Genomic DNA, 27,921 nt, shown 5'->3' with positions numbered 1-27,921 from the left:
TTTATTTTATTCAACTGGAGAAAATCGAATGTGTCCAGTATAATACAGAAGAAAAATAATTACCGTATCATTTTAGAATGAAAAGAAAACAGACTTTTCATGCAATGAACTGCTTCATTAAAATTTTCAAGATTTTATTAATATATCCTTTATACAACAACACACAACATGCTGACTTATTGGGACTGTTAAATTCCTGAACACGCACACAGACTGTTTGAACACATATATTCAGAATCTCCTATCTCCTAAAATGCTGTTATTTCTTTAAATTATTTTAATGGTTTTCGTCACATGAGCACTTACCACTGTTTGCCAAGTTTACATTTTTTTGTCACATTGGGCAATAATGCAACAACATTAAATATAACTTGTGTTCCTTAGAATATGAAATATTCCTAAGTAACGTGTAATTTTTTTTACCATCTCAGCTTGTCTATTAGGCGATCCATATATTTTGTCTGTTTATGCCGTCTGTTACGTCTATCTATTGTGGAATAACGTGCTGTGCACTTGTCGTTATTTTTATGTTCACACACTGAGCCTGGAGAAACGCAATTTTCTTCAGTTGTGCACTCCTTGTTGTATGGTTTGAATGACAATAAAGTAAATTCATTACATGTATCCAAATACATAGTTCTCCAAACAGAATGGGGATGGGGCTGAAGATGAATTAGATATGAAGTATGATACTAGGTATCTGGTATTCTGGATTCTCTTGTAATGTAGTCTCAAAAACTATCCATCCATCCATTTTCCAACCCGCTGAATCCGAACACAGGGGTCTGCTGGAGCCCATCCCAGCCAACACAGAAACCAATCCCGGGCAGGGCGCCAACCCACCACAGGACACACACAAACACACACTATGGCCAATTTAGAATCGCCAGTCCACCTAGCCCACATTTCTTTGGACTGTGGGAGGAAACCCATGCAGACACGGGGAGAACATGCAAACTCCACGCAGGGAGGACCCGGGAAGCAAACCTGGGTCTCCTAACTGCGAGGCAGCAGCGCTACCCACTGCGCCACCGTGCCGCCCCGTCTCAAAAACTAATAAAGGTGAAATACGTGCATACAATTTGATCATGAATAACATTATATCGGTTCAATATACTCTGATCTTGTTAGTCACCTTGTGTTGAAAGGAACCTAATAAGGTTGATTGTCCACTTTTATGAACTTATTAAGATTTCAGATCCTTATATTTTTGACAAACGTAATTGGGTTTCATGAATACAGTGGTGTGAAAAACTATTTGCCCCCTTCCTGATTTCTTATTCTTTTGCATGTTTGTCACACAAAATGCTTCTGATCATCAAACACATTTAACCATTAGTGAAATATAACACAAGTAAACACAAAATGCAGTTTTTAAATGATGTTTTTTATTATTTAGGGAGAAAAAAAAATCCAAGCCTACATGTCCCTGTGTGAAAAAGTAATTGCCCCTGAACCTAATAACTGGTTGGGCCACCCTTAGCAGCAATAACTGCAATCAAGCGTTTATGATAACTTGCAATGAGTCTTTTACAGCGCTCTGGAGGAATTTTGGCCAACTCATCTTTGCAGAATTGTTGTAATTCAGCTTTATTTGAGGGTTTTCTAGCATGAACCACCTTTTTAAGGTCATGCCATAGCATCTCAATTGGATTCAGGTCAGGACTTTGACTAGGCCACTCCAAAGTCTTCATTTTGTTTTTCTTCAGCCATTCAGAGGTGGATTTGCTGGTGTGTTTTGGGTCATTGTCCTGTTGCAGCACCCAAGATCGCTTCAGCTTGAGTTGACGAACAGATGGCCGGACATTCTCCTTCAGGATTTTTTGGTAGACAGTAGAATTCATGGTTCCATCTATCACAGCAAGCCTTCCAGGTCCTGAAGCAGCAAAACAACCCCAGACCATCACACTACCACCACCATATTTTACTGTTGGTATGATGTTCTTTTTCTGAAATACTGTGTTCCTTTTACGCCAGATGTAACAGGACATTTGCCTTCAAAAAAGTTCAAGTTTTGTCTCATCAGTCCACAAGGTATTTTCCCAAAAGTCTTGGCAATCATTGAGATGTTTCTTAGCAAAATTGAGACGAGCCCTAATGCTCTTTTGCTTAACAGTGGTTTGTGTCTTGGAAATCTGCCATGCAGGCCGTTTTGCCCAGTCTCTTTCTTATGGTGGAGTCGTGAACACTGACCTTAATTGAGGCAAGTGAGGCCTGCAGTTCTTTAGACGTTGTCCTGGGGTCTTTCGTGACCTCTCGGATGAGTCGTCTCTGCGCTCTTGGGGTAATTTTGGTCGGCCGGCCACTCCTGGGAAGGTTCACCACTGTTGCATGTTTTTGCCATTTGTGGATAATGGCTCTTACTGTGGTTCGCTGGAGTCCCAAAGCTTTAGAAATGGCTTTATAACCTTTACCAGACTGATAGATCTCAATTACTTCTGTTCTCATTTGTTCCTGAATTTCTTTGGGTCTTGGCATGATGTCTAGCTTTTGAGGTGCTTTTGGTCTACTTCTCTGTGTCAGGCAGCTCCTATTTAAGTGATTTCTTGATTGAAACAGGTGTGGCAGTAATCAGGCCTGGGGGTGGCTACGGAAATTGACCTCAGGTGTGATACACCACAGTTAGGTGATTTTTAACAAGGGGCAATTACTTTTCACACAGGGCCATGTAGGTTTGGATTTTTTTTTCTCCCTAAATAATAAAAACCATCATTTAAAAACTGCATTTTGTGTTTACTTGTGTTATATTTGACTAATGGTTAAATGTGTTTGATGATCAGAAACATTTTGTGTGACAAACATGCAAAAGAATAAGAAATCAGGAAGGGGGCAAATAGTTTTTCACACCACTGTACATAGATAGATAGATAGATAGATACTTTATTAACCCCAAGGGGAAATTCATTGTCTTTTCTAATTACAGTAGCAATGAAAGATACTGAACTCACTAACCCCTGAGGTTAGTCTAATCACAATGTGGCGACGTTTTTGATAATTTCTGAAAAATGTATAAATATGCAAAACAAACATGTTTAGCTTGCCAAAATAGGAAAATATTTAAAGTAAAAAAAAGCAGAAACAAAAAAGAAAAAGGGCCCCACATCCTGTTTATAATAACTCAGCATTTTATCATGATTTGTGAGTAAAATAAATTTAGTACAAAACTAAACAAATTAGAAGCAAGAAAGATACTGCCTGTGTGAGCAAATAAAGCTCAGAAAAGAGAAGATTGCTGCTGCTCAGCTGAGTAGCACTGCAGCCTCAATGATCCAGTATTCTGGGTTCAAATCCAGAACATGCTCAATGTCTGCGTGGAGTTTGCAGGTCCTTTCCTGTCCATGGGGGTTTTCCTCCCACATCCCTTGAAACATCTACATTATGTCAACTGGCGACTGCAAATTGGCCTTTGTGTGAGTGGAATGTTTCCTGATTTTCATCTGATTAGTGTTGATTGGTAAAATTTGCCAAAGTGTTTTTTGCAGCGAATATGTTGTATTCACCGGTGACCTTGTTATTTTCCTGAAAATTCTACATGCAACCAGTTTACTTGTATGCAAACTTTTCTTCTCAGAACTTTGTGATATTTGGCAAGGCCAGCATGACATGACAGAGCTGTAGAAGCTAATGTTGGATGGTTCAGCCCACCAAGTACATAACACTGTTGGTGGGCTAAAAGTTATGTGAGACTTGTGAATGCATTTAAACACAAAACGAGCACACAGAAGGAAATTGAAAATGTGTATATTTGTCTTAAAGGTATTGTCTTCTTGTATGGACTTGTATGTGACTTGGGTGTAACATGTGAGCCTACCCCTTTAATAATATTGCCCAGAGTACTGTGTGGTTTCTGTAAACATTAAGAATGAAAAATACATGTGCTTCAGTGTTGCAGTTATTTGGTAGTAGTAGCAATGAACAAGCAAAATTGTTAGGAAAACACAAAAAAACACTAAACTGTACTCATCAGTACAAGAGAGGTGAGTAACTGCATATCTTAGCGAATTCATGCTACTGTCTGAAGGAAATTTAACTGTTCTGATATTTAATTCTGTGATAGTGATGCACTGTGATAGTGGTTAGCACTGCTGCCTCACAGCCCAGGTCACATTTTTGGGGACAACAATTGGTCCAGCATAGTTGGCAAATCTAGACGAGAACAGGCCATTCAGCCCAACAAAGCTCACCAGTCCTATCATTTAATTCTTCTAAAAAAACTTGCAAGTCTAGTTTGTGTTTAGTTTTGCTGGGATGAAATTTACCCTTAACAAGTTTCCAACTGTGTCCCCGTGTTCTTGATGAACTCATTTTAAAATACAAGTCTCGATCCACTGTACTAATTCCCTTCATAATTTTAAACACTTCAATCATGTCACCTCTTAATCTTCTTTTGCTTAAACTGTAAAGGCTCAGCTCTTTTAATCCTTCCTCATAATTCATCCCCTGTAGCCCTGGAATCAGCCTACACTGCAAAAAATAAAATATAAGCAAGTGAAAAGTAATTATATCATGACATTAAATCTTGTTTGCCTCATTGTTAGAATTCAAAGTCAAATAGTCATGATTATTTAGCTTACTTTAAAAAATCTTGACAAGTAAACTTTGCTTACTCCATTGGTAGATTTTTTGTTAAATAAAAGCAAAACAACTCCCATTTAAAGCTTCTTGTTTAGGTTTTATTGTATGCATTTTTTTTTTGCAGGGTAGTTGTTCTTCTCTGGATTTTTTCTAACGCTGCTATGTCCTACTCCACACATCGTGCTATATATCTTAACATTCTGTTAGCCTTCTTAATGGCTTCTGAACACTGTTGGGAAGTCGATAGCTTAGAGTCCACTGTGACTCCTAAATCCTTCTCATAAGGTGTACTCTCGATTTTCCGATCTCCCATTGTGTATTCAAACCTAACATTTTTACTTCCTATGTCTGTAGTACTAGGGTGTTGTACCGTGTTAGCCATTATGAATGTAGTGAAAAGTCAAGCAAAATGAAACCTTTTATTGGTTAAACTAAAAAGATTACAATATGAAAACTTTCAAGGCAACATCTTACATCTTGCCTGAAGAAGAGGCCTGAGTTGCCTTGAAAGCTTGCATATTGTAATCTTTTTAGTTTAACCAATAAAAGGTGTCATTTTGCTTGACTTCTCACTACAAGAAATGAATAAATTACTAAATCACTAAATTAAAAAGGTGTCATTTTGCTTGACTTTTCATTACTTTCTCTGTGTAATACTTTACATTTATTGACATTAAATTTCATCGGCCACAAATCTGCCCAAGCCTGTATGCTATCCAAGCCCTTCTGTAATGATATAACGGATTCCAAATTATCTGCAAATCCACCTATCTTGGTATCGTCTGCAAACTTAATCAGCTTGTTACTTATATTCCTATTTAACAGTATATATCTACTCTATATATATAAATTCCTAAGCCTAAAAGTACAACAATTTTGTGCAACGATTTTATGTCATGTTTTTTGTCGTGGCTTATTTTAAAACCTACATATATATGTTTGGTATCATACTTTTATCGAGTTTATCGAACTTTAATGTGATGTTGTTAGATTTTCAGATTCTTATTCCGTTTTTAAATTATAAACTAAAATATCAAGAAAGTCGTGGTTTTTGTCAGTTAACATGAATGGATCGTTTATTTAGTCTCTTATAAATACTTATCGAGCATAGTGGACTTCAGTTTAACAGGAATACTCCAATTGGCAAGAGAGTAAATATTTTATTCAATTTCATGATTTTTACTCCGTTAAATAATAATTCATTTTTCTTTTACTTATTTATAGAATTTTGTGACTTTGACTCCAATAAATAAATTTTCTTTTGTACATTTACAGATTTTACTAATATTCTGGCTGCAACTGGTGGTTATATATAGAAGTGATACAGGTGGCACAGTGGCGCAGTGGTAGCGCTGCTGCCTCACAGTTAGGAGACCCGGGTTCACTTCCCGGGTCCTCCCTGCGTGGAGTTTGCATGTTCTCCCCGTGTCTGCATGGGTTTCCTCCCACAGTCCAAAGACATGCAGGTTAGGTGGATTGGCGATTCTAAATTGACCTTGGTGTGTTTGTGTGTGTCCTGTGGTTGGTTGGTACCCTGCCCAGGATTGGTTCCTGTGTTGGCTGGGATTGGCTCCCTGTGTTCGGATTCAGCGGGTTGGAAAATGGATGGATGGATTGTCTGTGATACTGTTTGCATATTTGTAGCTAGAGATGCACAAAAGGAGAAAATGGGTCACATATTTTTATTTATAAGCTTTTGACAACCTATCAGGTGTCATCATCAGAGGAAAATGATTAGACATACAGGAATCAAAGGTAATATATAGCAGATGGAGGGGAGGGGGGTTGTCAGATAGGGAGGAATAATAAGGTGGGGTTCAGAAGGTTTCAGTCATAAAGTCTTTTTTATTATTTGGATGTTCTTTTTAAGCCTGCATAATCTGAGTTCAAGTTCAAGTGTCTCTCAATGGTATTTTCGTTAGAGAGCCACAATTTAGCCAGTTCTCTGGCACTCTTTGTACTGGCTCTGAATTTTACTGAATACAAAGACACGGAGTCTTAATGAATCCTGTTCAAGACCTTAGTAGTTGAAACAGCTAAATGGACCTGCTGCCTGAAGTTGTCTGTTATGCCAGCTACAAGTATGCACAGTAAAGGAATGGAAGGCTATGAGTCATTAATTAGAAAGTTTTAGACACTATGAACACAAGACTGTTCAGTATACATACATACATATACATATATTGAAACCACAAGGGGGCTGCAACTGTGTCCCAAACCACAGACACAATGTCACCCAACACAATTCCAGGTTCAAACAAAGGGTTATATTTATCACCAGCACCTTCTCCAGAGAAATATAGTCAAAAATACACACATTTTCAAATGAAATGCTCCTTTCTCTCTGTTGAACTTCCTGGTGAATTTTGCCAAACTCTGATTCCCTGAGGTGAAGTGTCTGGCTAAGCTCATACCAGGAATGCTTCCAGTGTCACAGCGTTGGGTTGATTTCAACCTAACTTAGACAGGTAGCACAGCTAGTGTATGTATAATGTGTATATTATATGTGTGTATATATATATATATATATATATATATATATATATATATATATATATCTATACTAATAAAAGGCAAAGCCCTCACTCACTCACTCACTGACTCACTCACTTACTCACTGACTCATCACTAATTCTCCAACTTCCCGTGTAGGTAGAAGGCTGAAATTTGGCAGGCTCATTCCTTACAGCTTCATTTCGAAATTCTACGCATAATGGTCATAACTAGAAGCTATTTTTCTCCATTTACTGTAATGGAGTTGAGCTCGAAAGCCGTGGGAGGCGGAGTTTCGTGTGACATCATCACGCCTCTCACGTAATCACGCATTACATAGAAAACCAGGAAGAGCTCCAAAAAGCGCTGAAGAAAACATTTAGAAGCGAGCGAGTGACATATAAAATCATATTCAGTGGCTCACGTGAACTGACGCAGTGCGCAAACAAAAAACAACAGTTCCAAAGAGTGCTGAACAAAAACCGAATTACACTGCTACGCTCAAATAGACAAACCACACGCCGTGGCGCTAATAGTAGAGGCTTCCCCTCTAGCGCCGACGTCCGAGGTTCGATTCCCGAGAGGGGATGCACCAAGTATGTATGCGCGCTTCCCGATTAATTTTAGCCTCGCATCCCCTTGGTTTGAGACATATGAAAAAATATGCGGTTAACGCAGAAAGACAGATCACCAATTGAAGCTTTATAAATAATGGATACTTTATTCGCGATCAATGATTGTTTTGGTAAAGCCATACTCAGTGTAATCATTAGATGAACGGTAAAAAAGTAAGAGCGAGGGGAGGGTAACTTATTGAGGCACGCAGGCAAAACCGCAATAGCACGCGGGCTCGATGTACTGCAGTGCGCGTCAACTCGATCTGAATTGCGTGATCACATTCGAAAAAATATATCTTTTCAAGTTCTATTTAGTCCATATGTGTCAAACTCAAGGCCCGCAAGCCACATCCGGCCCGGCGTGTAATTATATCCGGCCTGCGAGATCATTTTATATATTATTGTTATTAATGGCCGAACACTTACCGCGTTAATCAAGTCTAGCTTATGATGCTGCAAGTTATTGCGAAGCTAGCCCACACGATGCCGAAGAGAAAAGGTGATTCTGAACATAGAGCCTTTAAAAACCGATGGGAGGCTGAGTATATGTTTACTGACATTGCCGGTAAACCCGTGTGTCTCATTTGTGGAGCTAATGTGGCTGTAATTACAGAATTTAATCTAAGACGGCACTATGAGACAAAACATCAAGATAACCTGAAAGACCTGAATGCAATGCAGAAGATACAGAAAGCAGAAGAGTTAAAGAAGAATCTGACACTTCAGCAGACGTTTTTATCCGTGCACAATCACAAAGTGATTTCAAGTGAAGCTACTTTTATGGGAGACACAAATGCACCAGTGCAACTTGCCCCACTTTCCCTGTTGCCAAGTAATCTTGAACCAAGTCGGCACAACGGTGTTCCCAAATACGCACTTTGCTGATAAACTGAGCGCTGCGCACTGAGTTCGCACGGCGCTTTGGTGACTTTGAAGAACAAAAAAAGAATTTTGAGTTGTTTCGTAACCCATTTGCTGTCGATGTGGAAACTGCACCTGTGCAGATTCAGATGGTGGTGATTGAACTGCAGTGTAATGGCACACTGAAGGAAAAGTACGATACTGCAGGGCCCGCACAGTTTATTCACTCCATTCCCGCAGAAATGCTCCAGCTCCGTCTACATGCGGCTCGAACCTTGTACATGTTTGCTAGCACATATCTGTGTGAGAAGCTCTTCTCAGTGATAAAGACTAACAAAACAGCACACAGGAGTCGCCTCACTGATGAGCACCTGCAGTCCATCCTGAGAATCTCAACAACACAGAACCTCACACCAAACATAAACTAACTTCTTGCCAAAAAAAGATGCCAGGGATCCAGCTCTCATAAAATGACATAAGAGCAAAGACAACTGAATGATTTCATTTGTTATTGCTGAAAAGAACAAATTTTATTTATATTTCCAGGTTTTGTTATGCACCATGTTCATATTTGAATTTGTATAATTTTGACAGGATATATTTTTATGGAGAGCAAAATCTTTTGGGATATTTAAAATTTAAGTTTATTTTTATATAAAATTACATAAGAGTAAAGAAATTTGAACGTTTGTTCTTTTAACGTTTACTTTATTTCTAACTTGTATAATTTAGACAGGATATATTTTTATGGAGAGCAAAATATTATAAGTTATTTAAGGTTTGAGTTGATTTATTCCGGAATAATATTCTGTCGACTAAATAAAAATTCCTTCTATTTAAAATTTAAATAGAACTTGAACAGAAACGATAGTTCATAATATCCACGCAGACTTGCACGTAAGAGCGGGAGTCATCCGTTTTAACAAGCAGTGTATTGCACTGATACGAAATAGCCTGCCCATTTCATTATTTAGGAATGGATAAATAAATTAAGATTTTGTACAAATAATGTTTTTTATTTTTCTTACTTCATGGATTCTGGCACCCCCAGCAACAGTTGCTCGCACCCCAAAGACTGTATATATATGTGTGTGTGTGTATATATATATATATATATATATGTATGTATATATATGTTATATGTGTGTGTGTATATGTATATATGTAGATATGTATGTATATATATATGTTTATATATATGTGTGTATGTATATATATATATGTATTTGTGTGTATATATCTGTGTGTATATATATATATATATATATATATATATATATATATATGACAGCAACACTCATCACTCACAACAGTGACAAAACAATTACATTAACAATCTTCTTACGTTACTTTTAAAATGTTTCCTTTTCTTTTTCATTACTTCTTTAACACACTACTTCTCCGCTGCGAAGCGCGGGTATTTTGCTTGTATATATTGTGAAAACTGGCCCGGACACAGACAGACGGACAACATATTTTGCACCCACACACTGTTTATTTACACTATTTACAATGTTAATATCACGTGCACACTCACAATCCCCAGTGCCTCTTGCACCGATTTCCCCAAAGTCCAGGGACCAGTCTTTCTGCCTTCCTGGCCGCCTCCCGTCCTCTCTCTCCAGCTCAGTCCTGCTACCTCCCGACCTCCACCAATGACTGGAGGGAGGCGGCCCCTTTTATGGGAACCCGGATGGGCTCCAGCTGCTTCCCGGCACTTAGTCCTGGCCACACCCCTGTGTGGCGGAACTGCCGGCTGCGCACCCGGAAGCCGTCTGGTGTGGCAGAAGTGCCGGGCTCCCGGGATCAATAGGCACTGGGGCGCCGCCTGGCGGTGGCCACGGGTCCCTACAGGGCTGGGCTTCCAAGCCCCCTACCTGAGGCCTCCTGCATAACCAGGACGGACGCCCTCTCTCGGTCTGGAGGAGGCACACGCCCTCTTCCGGTCTTCCAAGGTGTCCCGGCCGGGCTCCATCCCCGGCCAAAGACCACACGGGGTAAACCGGCATTGGGGCGCCGCCTGGCGGTGACCACGGATCCCTACAGGGCTGGGCTTCCAAGCCCTGTACCCGTGGTCCCCAATATAACCAGGACGGACGCCCCCTCGCTGTCTGGAGGAGGCACAAGCCCTCCTCTCCTCCTCCTGGGCGTCCCGGCCGGGCTCCAGCCCTGGCCGGGGACCACAATATATATATATATATATATATATATATATATATATATATATATATATAAGTATATTTACAATCTGTAAGTATGGATACTTGATGCAAAAATGTATTGACAACAAGGGCTAAGTATTAAAAAAAACTTTAAATGTGTCCAATTTTCCAAACATCACTAATTCTCCAAGTTCCCGTGTAGGTAAAAGGCAAAAATTTGGCAGGCCCATTACTTACAGCTTACTTACAAAACTTAAGCAGGTTTCATTTTGAAATTCTAAGTGTAATGGTCATAACGGTCAACAATGTCCGCCATATTGAACTTTCTTATTCATGGCCCCATCTTCACGAAATTTGGTAGGCGGCTTCCCTGCGCTAACCGAAACCAATGTACATACTTATTTCAGTGGTATGACGCCACTGTCAGCCGCCATATTGAACTTTCCAATGTCACTAATTCTCCAACTTCCTGTGTAGGTAGAAGGCTGAAATTTGGTACTTATTTCAATGGTATGATGCCACTGTCGGCCGCCATATTAAACTTTTAACGGAAACCGATGTACGTACTTATTTTGTTGGTATGACACCACTGTCGGCCGCCATATTGAACTTTCCAACGTCACTAATTCTCCAAGTTCCCGTGTAGGTAGAAGGCTGAAATTTGGCAGGTTCATTCCTTACAGCTTACTTACAAAAGTTAAGCAGGTTTCATTTTGAAATTCTACGCGTAACGGTCATAACAGTCAACAACGTCCGCCATGTTGAACGTTCTTATTTATGGCCCCATCTTCACGAAATTTGGTAGGTGGCTTCCCTGAGCTAATCGAAACCAATGTACGTACTTATTTCGGTGGTATGACGCCACTGTCAGCCGCCATATTGAAGTTTCCAATGTCACTAATTCTCCAACTTCCCGTGTAGGTAGAAGGCTGAAATTTGGCAGGCTCATTCCTTACAGCTTACTTACAAAAGTTAAGCAGGTTTCATTTCGAAATTCTACACGTAATCGTCATAACGGTCAACAATGTCCGCCATATTGAACTTTCTTATTCATGGCCCCATATTCACGAAATTTGGTAGGCGGCTTCCCTGTGCTAACCGAAACCAATGTACATACTTATTTCAGTGGTATGACGCCACTGTCAGCCGCCATATTGAACTTTCCAATGTCACTAATTCTCCAACTTCCTGTGTAGGTAGAAGGCTGAAATTTGGTACTTATTTCAGTGGTATGATGCCACTGTCGGCTGCCATATTAAACTTTTAACGGAAACTGATGTACGTACTTATTTTGTTGGTATGACACCACTGTCGGCCGCCATATTGAACTTTCCAATGTCACTAATTCTCCAAGTTCCCGTGTAGGTAGAAGGCTGAAATTTGGCAGGCTCATTCCTTACAGCTTACTTACAAAAGTTAAGCAGGTTTCATTTTGAAATTCTACGCGTAACGGTCATAACAGTGAACAACGTCCGCCATGTTGAACGTTCTTATTTATGGCCCCATCTTCACGAAATTTGGTAGGTGGCTTCCCTGAGCTAATCGAAACCAATGTACGTACTTATTTCGGTGGTATGACGCCACTGTCAGCCGCCATATTGAAGTTTCCAATGTCACTAATTCTCCAACTTCCCGTGTAGGTAGAAGGCTGAAATTTGCCAGGCTCATTCCTTACAGCTTACTTACAAAAGTTAAGCAGGTTTCATTTCGAAATTCTACACGTAATCGTCATAAAGGTCAAACAATGTCCGCCATGTTCAACTTTCTTATTTATGACCCGATCTTCTCGAAATTTGATAGGCGGCTTCCCTGCACTAACCGCAACCAATGTACATACTTATTTTGGTGGTATGATGCCACTGTCGGCTGCCATATTGAACTTTTCAATGGTCTTTGTTACTTATGGGCCCATCTTCAAGAAATTTGGTACACGGGTTCCCAACGCTAACTGAATCCTACTTACGTACATATATACGTCCATAGCCTGTAGCTCAGTCACCGTGTGAGGTGGTATTGGGTCCCCCATCCCAACGCCTCCCACGTTGTTGGCTGCCTGCCTATATAAGACCGTCCGTCGCTCCGGTCTCTACATTCCCTTCCTTGTTTCGCCACAGGATTCACGTCTCCCTACTGATAACTACAGCCTTTGTTTAATCCACGGCTTCTCCGCTGTTTTATTGTTTGTTTATTACAATTATAGTTATTGTATAGGTATTTTAGACTTACTTTACATTGCTCAGGTACCCATTTCCTTTATCATTCCAACGCCCATTACCATGTCTATCGAGGTGATCACCATCGATCAAAGAACTGTCACTTACCGAGTGGTTTCCATGCCCGGAGATGGCACCTACCTTTTCCATTCTCTTTGTTACATATTGCACGGCCATATCAGGATCACTCTTGATATCTGGAGGAATATTATGTCTTATGTATTGAATGACTGGGACAGGTTCAAGGTGTGGACTGATGACGGTACAGGAGATAATTATACTACACAGGAGCACTAGAAGAGTGAAATGCTTAAGTCCTTCACTTATGGTTCTGCATGTGAGTTGATGGCTGCCACTGAATTGTTCGGTTGTCGCTTTCAAGTGTACCGAAATGGCCAAATATTTTACACCTTTCGACAACCGCCAATGCCTCTTAAACATCTTAGATTGACAGGTGACGATTTCAGTAGTGGACACTTTGATGTTTATGAATGTTTAAACTCTCAAAAGCTGGATGTGATTTTATCGATGAAACCGGTTGTGTGCTTTCAACGCTTGACAGATGCTGAATGTCACTTCAACACAACAAATCCTGCAAATACTGTCGTAAATGAAACAAACCATGAAACTCAAACCGATTATGACAGCAGCAATCCAAGCTGGGAGATTTGAGACAAGATTACTGTTCACATGGCCAACTGTAAGTTGCATGCTCAAGAGTAAGGTCAGTGCACAGCTTGGTCATGTTACAACCGGAGGGCCGAACTGACAACATGGTATACAAAGAGATCCTTAACAAATAATTATTGGCATATTTTCCCTCAGTTTAAAAAGGTTAAATTTTCTTCTTAATAAAAATTTTAATGCAGTACTACACAAGCGCGGGTATTTTACTATATATATATATATATATATATGACAACAACACTCATCACTCACAACAGTGACAAAACAATTACATTGACAATCATGTTACGTTATTTTCAAAATGTTTCCTTTTCTTTTTCATTACTTCTTTAACACACTACTTCTCCACTGCGAAGCGCTGGTATTTTGCTAGTTTCAGAATAAAAGACAGTGTAGAAGTCAATTACCACAAAACAGTGCACAGTTTCGACAAGAATGAAACATGGAAAAATGTCACTTCAAAAATACCTGCTTGCTTAAACCAAAGCATAGCCCCTTTATTGACACTCAAACCACAGTGTATGACTGACACACAGAACGGCCCACCATTGGAATATGGCAGCACATTCTGGGACTGAGAAATGCATTACTTCATAAATCCTGACCTTTTTAAACGCGATTTTTCCTTTTCATTTTTTGTTCTTTATCAAAGTACTCAGATTAACCAATGGGACTTACCGCCTGCTGCTGGTTTCACCATTTCCATGACAGATTAATCCACTCTCTCTTGACACCTTGTGATGAACCTCACTAAATTCTGACTTCTTTTAAGAAGGAAGTGCTGTTGGCCATGCTCATTGATAAGTTATTAAAACGCCTTAGCCTGTGCATTACATATTGCCTACCTTTGTTTAGTACTTTAGCAGGTGTGTGATGAGATCAAAGGTTGCTGTGATTACTTATTAACTGTAACAAATTCTTGGTATACTACTGTACATCAGCAAGTTTACCACTGTGCAGGCCACATTTACAAATTTGCTGGCAATTTTGCTAATCGGGTTATATTTTGACTTACAATAATGCTGTAATATTCTCACCAAAAGCACACTTTTCAGCCTAATATACTTAAAAAACATTAAAATGATTAAGATATAACAGTAAAGTAACGTTAAGTAAATATTTGATGAATGTAAAAGTGACAGAATTACATTGTTACTTGCAAGTAATAAATCTATCATTAAAGATTATGAAAAGGTCATCAGAGTAAATAAATTACAGCATACTAATATGTATAGAGAAAACTACCATGCAGACAGGGATCGTTAAAAAATATAGGAATTTCAGTACCACCAAAGAACTTATGAAAGAAAAATCATCAACCTTTTCTGAAAGTCCAAACACACAGTCTGACATCAATTTTCATCAGTACGTCTGGCTACTTTTAGGGTTGTGGGATGTAAGTGATTGACGCACAAACATGCATTTGGCATTAAATATTTACCACTCAAAACATTCATCAGTCCAAGAAGAATTAAGTGAAAAAAAATCATCCATTCATTTTCCAGGCTTGCTTACTTTGACTCAGAGTTGCAAGGAGACAGCAAAGGAATCAGCCCTGCTCGGGGTGACGTGACTTTGCTAATCCAACTCACGGTGGACCAATTTTTGAGTGAACACTCAACTTAAGCTCCACATCTACAAAAGCACACCATCAATACTTAGGAACGAACACACCTAGGGACAGAGTTCCACAGATCAGCAGCCTTAAAGCTACAGTAGCATCCACTGCAATGTTATCATTCAGTGGAGGAGATATGAACCAAAGTCTCGAATGCTTGCGTCTGTTCAAAGTTTGATTTTCATAACAATCTACTGCAACCGCTGTCACATGGTTTGAGTCCTACTTCTTGGGCATGATATCAGGAGTGCACCAGGCAAGCATGGGGGTGCCACAAGGATCAGTGGAGGGTTCTCTCCTCTTCTTCATTCAGAATTTAAAAACGAATTTAATTAACAACCAGAATTAGAACCTAATTAAGCAACTGATTGGAGTGAAATTGGTTGTAGTTTGAGGCCCTGACTTAGTTGGTCTGCTGTTGGCTCACCCACTTCACATGTCATTTCTGTTTAAGGAAACAAATGAAGCAATCCAGATGAACGATGAAGAAATTCAGGGGAACAAATCTCAAAAAACAAGTCAATTAAAATTAATTCAAAAGAAGTTAATTAGCAGCAAAAACAGTGCATTAATTAAGAAAAGGGTTAGAATGAAAAGTTGCAGCCACTGGGGCCCTTCAAGACCAGAGTTGGGGACCCCTGATCTAGAGCTACCATTTTTGAAATCCCTTAGCCAGGTTTGCATTTGGGCTGGTCAGAGCATACATCACCGGATACTGCCTGCTTGTTGTGACCATCGCAGTTGATGAGTATCAAACACAAAGGTCAAGAGAGCTTAAGCATAGTTTTGGAACCATCTGATAGTATTACATTTTGGTGCCAAACAGATTATATTTATAAAAGCATTAAATAAATAAGATTGTGCTTCTGTATTCTCAAGCATTTGTAGTATTTGGAATAATATGGATCAGATCAACTAGGGTCATAAATCTGACACAATGGATAACCCATCAAAGTTCAATTGTGATATTTAGCTAGTGTTTCATAACAGTTTGTACTTTACAAGCTAACTTTCATGCAAAGTAAGTTTCTTACCAAAATACTGGGAATTTTCCGGCAAAGGAAATGCTTCATTTACTGGCATCTGTAGGTGCCCATCCACATTTATATCTGACCCCATCCACTCATTCATTCAGATTTCTTGGGCAGGTCAAACAGCAAAGTCTCTAACCTGCAAAACACAAAATGAAAAAGTCAATGCCCGTATTTACATGAGATATCAATAGAGGCAGACGTGCAGGGAAAGACTTCTATAACAACCTGAAAAACCCTAATGTCTGGATTATAAATTCTTGGTCATAAACGAACATGCTTTATAGAGGCTAAATGAGTGTTTTCCACAAAATGCTTTGCTGTCTGAATGATGATTATGTTGAAATACAATGTCTTCCAAAATAAAATTTCAAATATATTACTAAAAATAACGTTTATTTTCCATAAATGTTCCATCTCGCGGAAGATGTATTTTCCTCTCCTTCATTGCCACTTACACTTAAGAAGGTTTTAGAAAATCCATGCACATCCATTTTTAAACTACTTTTCCAGTTTTATTATAAAAATGTGTTAGACTAAATGGTCTAATCTCTGACAGAACACTGGTCCTGCACAGGGCACACTCACGCTCACACACTCATTTTGTACTCACCAATCACCGTTGCCTTTTATTTTGTACTAGCAAAATACCCGCGCTTCGCAGTGACAAAGTACTGCCTTAAAATTTTTATTAAGAAGAAAATTAAAACTTTTTAAACTGAGGGAAAATATACCAATAATTATTTGTTAAGGATCTCTTTGTATACCACATTGTGAGTTCGGCCCTCCGGTTGTAATATGACCAAGCTGTGCACTGAGCTTACTCTTGAGCATGCAACTTACAGTTGGCCATGTGAACAGTAATCTTTTTCAAATCTCAGAGCTTGGATTGCTGCTGTCATAATCGGTTTGAGTTTCATGGTTTGTTTCAATTACGACAGTATTTGTAGAACTTGTGTTGAAGAGACATTCAGCATCTGTCAAGCGTTGAAAGTATACAACCGGTTTCATCGATAACTGCACATCCAGCTTTTGAGAGTTTAAACATTCATAAACATCAAAGTGTCCACTACTGAAATCGTCACCTATGAATCTAAGATGTTTAAGAGGCATTGGCGGTTGTTCAAAGGTGTAAAATATTTGGCCATTTCGGTACACTTGAAAGCAACAACCAAACAATTCAGCGGCAGCCATCAACTCACATGCAGATCCATAGGTGAAGGGCTTAAGCATTTCACTCTTCTAGTGCTCCTGTGTAGTATAATTATCTCCTGTACCGTCATCAGTCCACACCTTGAACCTGTCCCAGTCATTCAATACATAAGACACAATGTTCCTCCAGATTTTAAGAGTGATCCTGATATGGCCGTGCAATATGTAACAAAGAGAATGGAAAAGGCAGGTGCCATCTCCGGGCATGGAAACCTCTCGGTAAGTGACAGTTCTTTGATCGATGGTGATCACCTCGATAGACAGGTTAATGGGGGTACGGTTGGAATGATAAATGAAATGGGTACCTGAACAATGTAAAGTAAGTCTAAAATACCTACACAATAACTATAATCGTAATAAATTAACAATAAATCAGCGGAGAAGCTGTGGATTAAATTAAAAGCTGTAGTTATCAGCAGGGAGACGTGAATCCCGTGGCGAAGCAAGGAAGGGAATGTAGAGACCAGAGCGACGGATGGCCTTATATAGGCAGGCAGCCAACAACGTGGGAGGCATTGGGATGGGGGACCCAACGCCGCCAAACACGGTGAACGAGCTGCAGGCTATGGACATATATATGTACGTAAGTAGGATTCAGTTAGCGTTGGGAACCCGCATACCAAATTTCTTGAAGATGGGCCCATAAGTAACAAAGACCATTGAAAAGTTCAATATGGCAGCCGACAGTGGCATCATACCACCGAAATAAGTACGTACATTGGTTTTGGTTAGCGCAGGGAAGCCACCTACCAAATTTCATGAAGATGGGTCCATAAATAAGAAAGTTTAACATGGTGAACGTTGTCAACCGTTATGACTATTACGTGTAGAATTTCGAAATGAAACCTTCCTAACTTTTGTAAGTAAACTGTAAGGAATGAACCTGCCAAATTTCAGCCTTCTACCTACACGAGAAGTTGGAGAATTAGTGACGTTGGAAAGTTCAATATGGCAGCTGACAATGGCGTCACACCACCGAAATAAGTATGTACATTGTTTTCGGTTAGCGCAGGGAAGCCGCCTACCAAATTTCGTGAAGATGGGGCCATAAATAAGAAAGTTCAACATGGCGGACGTTGTCGAATCGCTATGACCGTTACGTGTAGAATTTCGAAATGAAACCTGCTTAACTTTTGTAAGTAAGCTGTAAGGAATAAGCCTGCCAAATTTGCCTTTATTAGTATAGATGTACAGTGGAACCTCGGTTCACGACCATAGTTCATTCCAAAACTCTGGTCGTAAACCGATTTGCTCGTGAACCGATGCAATTTCCACCATAGGATTGTATGTAAATACAATTAATCCATTCCAGACCATACGAACTGTATGTAAATATATTTTTTTTAAAGATTTTTGAGCACAAATATAGTTCACAGCGTAATAGTAAACTAAATGTAAAAACATTGAATAACACTGAGAAAACCTTGAACAACAGAGAAAACTAACATTGCAAGAGTTGGCGCTATAGCCTTACAACCCGATCGCTGTAAACAAATTTTTTTAATGAGTTTTAAGCACAGGGGAAAAAAAAAAGGAACATTTGAACAAATCCAAACTTTATTTAAAAACCAACCACAAGCAACATTTAAATTAACATTAAATTAAATTAAATTAACATTGCAGGAGTTCACGCTAATAGCCTTAAGACCCGATCGCTGTAAGCACTTTTTTTTTTAAATGAGTTTTAAGCACAGGGAAAAAAATGAATATTTGAAAAATCTGTAACTTAATAAACAACCAGGAAAAGTAACACTGCAACAATTCATGCTATGAACTGAAAAATGAACATTTGAAAAATCCGAAAAACAAAAACTAACCATAGACCACCAAGAAAACTAACCTTGCATGAGTCGAGTTCTGGCATGAAGTGAGGAAGAACTGGGTGGAGAGGAGGTTACAGTGCTTAGAAGCCATGGTTAACTGCAAAAGCACACAAAATACTGTAGAGCACAAAGAGCTCCCAGGTAAAGCACGCACGTCTGACTGAGAACAATGAACAGGGAGTGGCTGAACACATGTTTAAATACAGTAATTGGCGCGTACGAACTGGAGGGGAAATGAAATGGAGCACAAAGAGTTCACAGAGAAAGCACGCACGTCTGACCGAGAACAATGCAACACGTGCGGAAATCATCGGCGCGCACAACCCGAAAGGGAAACTGGCTTGTTCGTATACCGAGTGTGTGGTCGTGAACCGAGGCAAACGTTTGGCTAACTTTTTGATCGTAAACCGATTTGTACGTGTACCGAGACGTTCGTGAACCGAAAAAAATCTAAAGTACCTACACAGACAAACAATGGCCACTGTAACCAAGGGCCTGGAGCAGTGACAAAGCAATATTGACCACTGCCACCATGTCATTCTATGTTCAAATTTTATTTTCATAAAACAAATTTAAATATAGACCCCCACTTTAATACAGTATTATTAAATGTAAATCTCACTATAAAGATGTTTATTGCTGTATTATAGCAAGAGGTTTTTTTTCCATGGCTTGTATTTTTTCGTATTTCTGGTAGTTTTCTGCAAACAGGTCCTTCAACTTGTAAAGGAAAATTCCGTTTTTGGCAGCAGGATTGGCACACCAGCCTCTATAAAAAAAACCCAACACTGTCCCTCCCTTCGAACTAGTGTGGTGCTGTGGTGTCACCCGCTGCACGACTGCACTCGGGTCCAAATTTGAGATCCTGAGGTGGTTCGTTATGTGGCGGGTGCAGCAACCCGCTCTGTCCGTGCATTCTCCCAATCTCCTCTCTTACTTTGTTAGTTTTGAATTATTCATTTTCTTTTTTTTCTGGGGAAAAAACAAGCAAACAGGTTAAAGCAACTAACCTGAGAAGAGAAGTCAATATGCAGAGAAGAATCAAAGCCAGGAAGGCAAGAGGTCTGGCAGTCAGACCAAAGGGAAAGGCAAGCTTGAGATTCCAAAATAGAAAATAGATGCAAGAGGTTATTTTTTTTTCCACAAATGTTTCTAAAGGTATCCACAAAGTCAAATAGTAAATGTGTTTCCATAGACAATATTTATACTTTTGCAAACTGATGTGGGGGCAACTATGTATCAAAACGGAGATCTTCAGATATAAACAAAATGGCGTTACGGTATCTTTAAATACCAACACAAAAATAATGAATCCTTTTCACAAGGCACCACATACAAATGCAATTCTTAACCAAAAAGCTTCCTGACAATAAATAACATTGTAACAGGATAAATCCTTTGTAAGGAAAAATGTATCCTCCCCAGGAAAAATTAAAAATGAGCATGGTTTATGACATTTTCATTATTTCTGTGAGTTCTTTATTCTGTTTGTTCTAAGTGGAGTCCCAGAAGGTGAATATTGTACAAGAATAAATCAAAAAGTAAAGGCAATTTGAAAATGATACAGTAATTGCAACAAATAGAAGCCTACACAATACAACACACTCGCAATGGCTTATGGGTAGTCCCCTGGCTGCTCAACCAGCTGTGCCAGTTACACTTGTTCTTCCCACTTTAAACCTTTCTTGAGTCCTGCTGTTTCCATTTCTGTACTGGGCCAACATCCTTTGATGAATTTCAGCAGGTTTCACTCCCTCCGCCCAAAGAGCTCTCGCTATGGTGCATCGTTCAACGATGGTGCAAACCCACAGCAGAGCGTCCATGTTCAACTGACCTTGGCTTCAACTAGACTAACAATGGATCACTGTGCTGTGAGTGTCCAAACTACCCATAAGCCATTGCGAACGTGTTGTATTGTGTCAGCTTCTATCCGTTACGTTTACCACTTAATTTTCCAAGTGCATATTTCTTGATTTTTTTCTGACTTATTTGGATTCTTTCTTGCTTTGTTTTGTGGATTGGCTATTGGATTTACTGTATGGTTTGGGACTTTTTCGCTTCAGATTTCCTTAATAAATATTTTATTAACAAAGGTTCTTTGATTGTGTTTATGTTTTCAAGCCAGATGTTTAGAACCACTTTCTCTCTTATAGGAACTTCTAATATATTTCTTTTGCTATTTTGAACTTTAAAGTTTCCCCATTTTGGGCCTGTCAAGGCTAAAGCCTGGTGTTAAAAGTTAAGGACTTGCTGGATTGGGATGAGCTTTTTCCAGGTTGACCAGAAGGTCCTGGCTTCCTTTTCTGGCTTATTTTGTAGGCTTCACATCCCCTTTTGTTATGTCTGTTACTCCATCTCAGAATATTTATAGCAAGAGAAAAACATTTTCCAAAGGTATGCATATCTAATGTGCAACAATATTCCAACTTGAAACATAAATATCCAATGAAACGAACTGGCAACCAAAAATAAGGTACTTTTAAAATTTAATTTAACTTTATTCTTGATAATGTAATTATTTAGTGGAATGTATGAAAGGTAAAAATTTGCAATTGTATGCTAAAGGCGGGGGTTAATATTGCCGCTTCACAGATTCAGGATCCTTAGTTTTCACCCCATACTCTAGTTCAAGGCCGGATCAAGAACCCCACTGACACAGAGAGCCGATTATACTTTTAATAATGTAGCCCGGTATTTCTCACTCTTGATTTTAGCTAAAGAGTCCCCTTTGTCATTTCTGTTTAGACAGGCGGGACTTATGGGTGAAAAAGCTCCTTGCCATCATAGGGCCCTGGGATGCTCACCCAGAATGCATTGATGGAAGAGCAGTGCCAGCTCTGGTTGTCAGTGAGGAAATGTTCACTCCATGCATGAGTGGGCCCTCTGATGGACTGGCACCAGCTTTGTCCATCTATCTATTTATCTTGTGGAGTTCAGGGATGCAGGGCACCATTGCCTGTCCTGGTCCATGTATGGATAAACTTGGTGCCAGCCTATTTCACAGCATTCCTCTGCATACTTCCAATGGTTCATAAGAGGCTAATTCAGAATCTTCAATTACCTTGTGTGAGGAAATACCAGAGTAAAACCAGAAAAATATACACTCATGTGGGAAAAGTATGTTAACATGCAAGTGGTGCTGTCAGTGGGGGATTTTGCTATACCTTTCTTGCCTTAATTTACAGATTTATAGCATCACGCTGACTTCTCACCTGGTTTCATTAAATTAAAAAGTGCTTTCACCTCACAGATCCTGAGTTTGAATGATATAGCCATGTCTGTGTGGGTTTTCCTTCATCATCCTCAAAGATGCAAAGATATGATGGTGGTTAGGTTGCTTGATAATTCTAAATTGTCCGTGTGTGTGTGAGCATGCAATGAACTGATGCCCTGTCCATGCCTGGTCCTGCCTTCTGTCATATGCTACAGGGATTGTCCCTAAAATGGATTAAGCGGGTTTATGCATTTTATGGTAGATAGAAACATCATTCTGAATTGTGCTACTTTAGGAGTGATGCCATAACTACATTATGTTTGTCTGCTGCTTTTTATTTTAGTTAAAAAAACAGAGCATATCTTTAATTGTTTTTTTGTGCTAATCAAGCAATAAATTCAGAGCAATCTTGGGTTTGTACAAGAAGTCTCACTGGAATTGCATGTATAGAGAAGAAAGTGAGAAGATGAGATGTCGCAAAAAATAAACTAGAAAACTACTACAGCATGGGACTGCAGCCTTGCTGTTCAGCACTGCCTACATATTTCTGGTAGACAGAAAGGTAAAAGCATTGGAAGTAGTGGTGGAAAGGCTGAAGGATGCTGGCCAGACAGCCTGTAATTGATAAGATGGTGTAAGACCTCTCGCAATGGGGTCTGTCTGTGACGATGGAGATTCTGCTCCAGGCTCCTGTCTAGCTTCTGGGAGCTTGTGAATCTGACACTGTCGGTAATGTAACTGCATGAGCTGATCAGTGCGGACATCACGAAATTAGGGGATGGTGCAATTACTGTGCAGAGTGCTTTTATTAAAAACAACAAAATCAAAACAGTTTGTCTCCAAAAAAAAGTGCAGTGCTCCACAGTTCCATAAATAAATAATCCATAAATACAGTGAAATCCCAAACGGTTAAAACACAAGAAAAAAAACCCGCAGTAGTCATTGAGCGGCGATCATCATCTATCTATCTATCTATCTATCTATCTATCTATCTATCTATCTATCTATCTATCTATCTATCATATACTGTGTGGGGAAAAGCCCGGGCACAGACAGGTAGACATGTTGGTTCAAATCCACACACATTTATTTACAAGTTATATACAATAGTGAACACACACAACCCAGTGCCACAGCACCAATCACCCTCAGTCCAGTTCCTCAACAATACATTTCTCTCTTCTCAGGTCCGCCTCCACTCCTCTCCTCCGAGCTCTGTCCCCTTCCACCCGACTCCAGCCATCGAATGGAGGGAGGCGGCCCCTTTTATAGTCCCCCGGATGTGCTCCAGGTGACTCCCGGCAATCTTCCACCGGCACTCCCCAGTGTGGCAGAAACGCCAGCTCTGCAACCGGAAGCACTCCAGGTGTCCCCGCTCCTCTCCCCCCCAGCACTTCCAAGTGTGGTGGAAACACTGAGGTCCAGGGATCCAAAGGCATTGGGGTGCCCCCTGGCGGTGACCACGGGCCTCTACAGGGTTGAGCTTCAAAGCTATGTACCCGTGGTCCCCATAGGCACCAGGGCGGTCGCCCCCTCGTGGTCTGGGGGAGGGGCAAGCCCTCCTTTGGTCTTCATGGGCATCCCGGCTGGGTACCACCCCCAGCCGCATGACACAACTGTCTTTCATGTCTATCTATCTATCTATCTATCTACAGTGGGATGCAAAAGTTTGGGCAACCTTGTTAATAGTCATTATTTTCCTGTATAAATCGTTGGTTGTTACGCTAAAAAATGTCAGTTAAATATATCATATAGGAGACACACACAGTGATATTTGAGAAGTGAAATGAAGTTTATTGGATTTACAGAAAGTGTGCAATAATTGTTCAAACAAAATCAGGCAGGTGCATAAATTTGGGCACCATTGTCATTTTATTGATTCCAAAACTTTTAGAACTAATTATTGGAACTCATATTGGTTTGGTAAGCTCAGTGACCCCTGACCTACATACACAGGTGAATCCTATAATAAGAAAGAGTATTTAAGGGGGTAAATTGTAAGTTTTCCTCCTCCTTTAATTTTCTCTGAAGAGTAGCAACATGGAGGTCACAAAACAACTCTCAAATGACCTGAAGACAAAGATTGTTCACCATCATGGTTTAGGGAAGGATACAGAAAGCTGTCCCAGAGATTTAAGCTGTCTGTTTCCACAGTTAGGAACATATTGAGGAAATGGAAGACCACAGGCTCAGTTCAAGTTAAGGCTCGAAGTGGCAGACCAAGAAAGATTTCGGATAGACAGAAGTGACGAATGGTGAGAACAGTCAGAGTCAACCCACAGACCAGCACCAAAGACCTACAACATCATCTTGCAGCAGATGGAGTCACTGTGCATCGTTTAACCATTGGCACTTTACACAAGGAGATGCTGTATGCGAGAGTGATGCAGAGGAAGCCATTTCTCTGCCCACAGCACAAACAGAGCCACTTGAAGTATGCTCAAGCACATTTGGACAAGCCAGCTTCATTTTGGAATAAGGTGCTGTGGACTGATGAAACTAAAATTGAGTTATTTGGGCATAACAAGGGCGTTATGCATGGAGGAAAAGAACACAGCATTCCAAGAAAAACACCTGCTACCTACAGTAAAATATGGTGGTGGTTCCATCATGCTGTGGGGCTGTGTGGCCAGTGCAGGGACTGGGAATCTTGTCAAAGTTGAGGGACGCATGGATTCCACTCAGTATCAGCAGATTCTGGAGACCAATGTCCAGGAATCAGTGACAAAGCTGAAGCTGCGCTGGGGCTGGATCTTTCAACAAGACAACGACCCGAAACACTGCTCAAAATCCACTAAGGCATTCATGCAGAGGAACAAGTACAACGTTCTGGAATGGCCATCTCAGTCCCCAGACCTGAATATAATTGAAAATCTGTGGTGTGAGTTAAAGAGAGCTGTCCATGCTCGGAAGCCATCAAACCTGAATGAACTAGAGATGTTTTGTAAAGAGGAATGGTCCAAAATACCTTCAACCACAATCCAGACTCTCATTGGAACCTACAGGAAGCGTTTAGAGGCTGTAATTTCTGCAAAAGGCGGATCTACTAAATATTGATTTCATTTCTTTTTTGTGGTGCCCAAATTTATGCACCTGCCTGATTTTGTTTGAACAATTATTGCACACTTTCTTTAAATTCAATAAACTTCATTTCACTTCTCAAATATCACTGTGTGTGTCTCCTATATGATATATTTAAATGACATTTTTTATCGTAACAACCAACGATTTATACAGGAAAATAATGACTATTAACAAGGTTGCCCAAACTTTTGCATCCCACTCTATCTATCTATCTATCTATCTATCTATCTATCTATCTATCTATCTATCTATCTATCTATCTATCTATCTATCTATCTATCTATCATTTTGTCACTATAAAACCTCAGAATGTAACCTTGACCAATGCCACCCAGTACTAGAGGAAGAAAAGTCAAAAGTCCAGTTGTAATTTATTTATTTCCATTGCACACTAGATGCCCCCCTCCCACCATCACCACCACTACCCCACATTCACACACCCTGATTAAATCAAACTTTAAAACATCAGAGGATGGAATACCTGATGGCCTTTGTGATTGCTTTTTGTTTAATAGACTGTACTCTGTGACTTTTAATCTTTGCACTGTACATACTGTACTGACTGTCTTCTACTTGCTGCTTCTAGGATGTGTGATCATGTATAAAAGACTACTCTCTTTCTCACTGTCTTACATATTCCCTTTCAGGGTGAATACTGTCACTGAGTGCTAAGTGTGAATTGTACCTACAGAAGATCACAGAGGCGTTAAGAAAGATGTGATTGCATTTTATTCCAGATTTCTGCCCATGGATTTGCCAATGCAGGATGACACCTAAAGACTTTTTCCAAATATATGTTGCTTCTCTCACATTGGAAATCAAGCTAAATGGCATCTTTCAAAAATATTGCAGGATGAGTGTCTCAAATACAGGGAAAACTGAAAACTGAGTGAGACAAAGTAATGCTTTAAATAAATGGGCAGCATGTGAGTACACTGCTGCCTCCCAGATCAAATATCCTGCCTCTTCTTGCTTTGTGTGGAGAGTCTGAAGAGTCTCCTTGTGTTTCTGTTATTTTTCTTTGCTATAAGAACTTCACTTTTCCACCCACACCTCAAAGACATATATTTTGGGTAACTGGCGATCCTCAACTGTCCTTGTGTGGGCACCCTGGAAACTCGAACTGGATTAAGTGGGTTTTTATGCATTAAACAGTCAAAGGAAGATAAAACAAGACATATAACATTTACTAAACTCAATTAGAGCAGCGCATAGAACTAAAGCAGAACAAAACATTCTATGACACGTTGCAGCCGCACAGTGTAAAAACTGAAAAGGAGCGCTTGCTACCTCTAAAGACGAAGCAGTTGCCATTTAACAACAAAAATAAAAAAATTAAATCAATCTGCCATTTATTATTTTATATGAAAACAAAAAAAAACATATTCCACAAAAAGCTGTATTTCTGAAAACCAAACTTATCAACTAAGCTTTAATTCATGCCTTTATATAACCAAGTGATTTTCACTCTGTTATTCCCTATCACCCAGCTTACTTTGGACAATGGCCAAGTTCTAATTATCCTTTAATAGCCTAATTCTGTTTTTTACAGCTATTTCACTGTGCCTTTTAAAACCTTTTCCTTCTTCACAAAATGCCCTGCTGTTGCCTACCTCTTCAGCGCCAGTCCTCACGCTCAGCTTACTTTTGCTGTCCTCAGAGAAGATGTCGCCTTTCTCCCTGTAATTATTTTGTGTTATTTTTGTAGAAATTCACTTCAGCCTCTGAATGTAATCCGTTTTCAACTGTCTTGTATGTCCTGGGTCAAACAGTAGAAGAAAGAGGCCACTGGTTAATTATTAAACAAAACTATCATTTCCATAATGAGATTGGAAAATTTGGCAACACCTCCAGATTTTGTCAGAAGGGCACGACAAAGACCTCGGCATTTCACAAGCCGCCATGATACTGACAAATTGTTAGATTTAACTAATCAAACACTGTGTTGGCGCCATTCCATTTGGAGTTTATTAAACAAAACTGTGGTGCCTGACTGTCTTTAACACTGGCATTATCCAGACTTTTCAGTGCCTTTGGTTTATTTTCAGTGTGTTATCCCTCAGCATTCAAGCAATTTGCTAATCAGTCCTCATTCTATGTAGTCCCATTAAGATGCTGTGTAGAGCTAACAAGATTACAATACAGTATTCATTCACACATATTTTATAGTCAACATTCCACTACTCAGCAGTCTGTTGCTCTCCTTTCTTAAGGAGTGTCCACAGGGAAACCCAAAAATCTGATTCAACAATTGCCTGGTTCTGCCCCTATCCAGATGTTTGTTTATGTGCCAGCCTGTTGTTGGCTACAGCAGGACTCCTGTCCACCTGC

At 39.7% G+C, this 27,921-nt stretch overlaps 1 protein-coding gene and 1 long non-coding RNA gene across 2 annotated transcripts in view; one reads left to right on the top strand and one right to left on the bottom strand.

The window, feature by feature from the left end:
• Nucleotides 1-26,811, top strand: part of LOC120534248 — a 128,754-nt gene extending 101,943 nt beyond the window's left edge. Inside the window, exon 3 of the long non-coding RNA XR_005634711.1 lies at nt 26,238-26,811. This is a non-coding gene — a long non-coding RNA (uncharacterized LOC120534248). The remainder of the gene's footprint in view (nt 1-26,237) is intronic.
• nr1h4 (nuclear receptor subfamily 1, group H, member 4) overlaps nt 1-27,467 on the bottom strand; it is a 110,007-nt gene extending 82,540 nt beyond the window's left edge. The window contains exons 1-2 of the mRNA XM_039761681.1: nt 27,204-27,467; nt 16,261-16,396 (exon numbers count right to left, since the gene is read on the bottom strand). Coding sequence (XP_039617615.1) covers nt 16,261-16,357 — 97 coding nt within the window. The 5' untranslated portion in view covers nt 16,358-16,396; nt 27,204-27,467. The remainder of the gene's footprint in view (nt 1-16,260; nt 16,397-27,203) is intronic.
• Between the last annotated feature and the right edge of the window lie 454 nt (nt 27,468-27,921).

The sequence above is a fragment of the Polypterus senegalus genome, chromosome 8, assembly GCF_016835505.1.
Source record: "Polypterus senegalus isolate Bchr_013 chromosome 8, ASM1683550v1, whole genome shotgun sequence".
NCBI classification, from domain to species: Eukaryota; Metazoa; Chordata; class Cladistia; order Polypteriformes; family Polypteridae; genus Polypterus; species Polypterus senegalus.
Note: the sequence above shows the minus strand (reverse complement) of the source record. Positions and strands in the feature narration are given on the sequence as shown.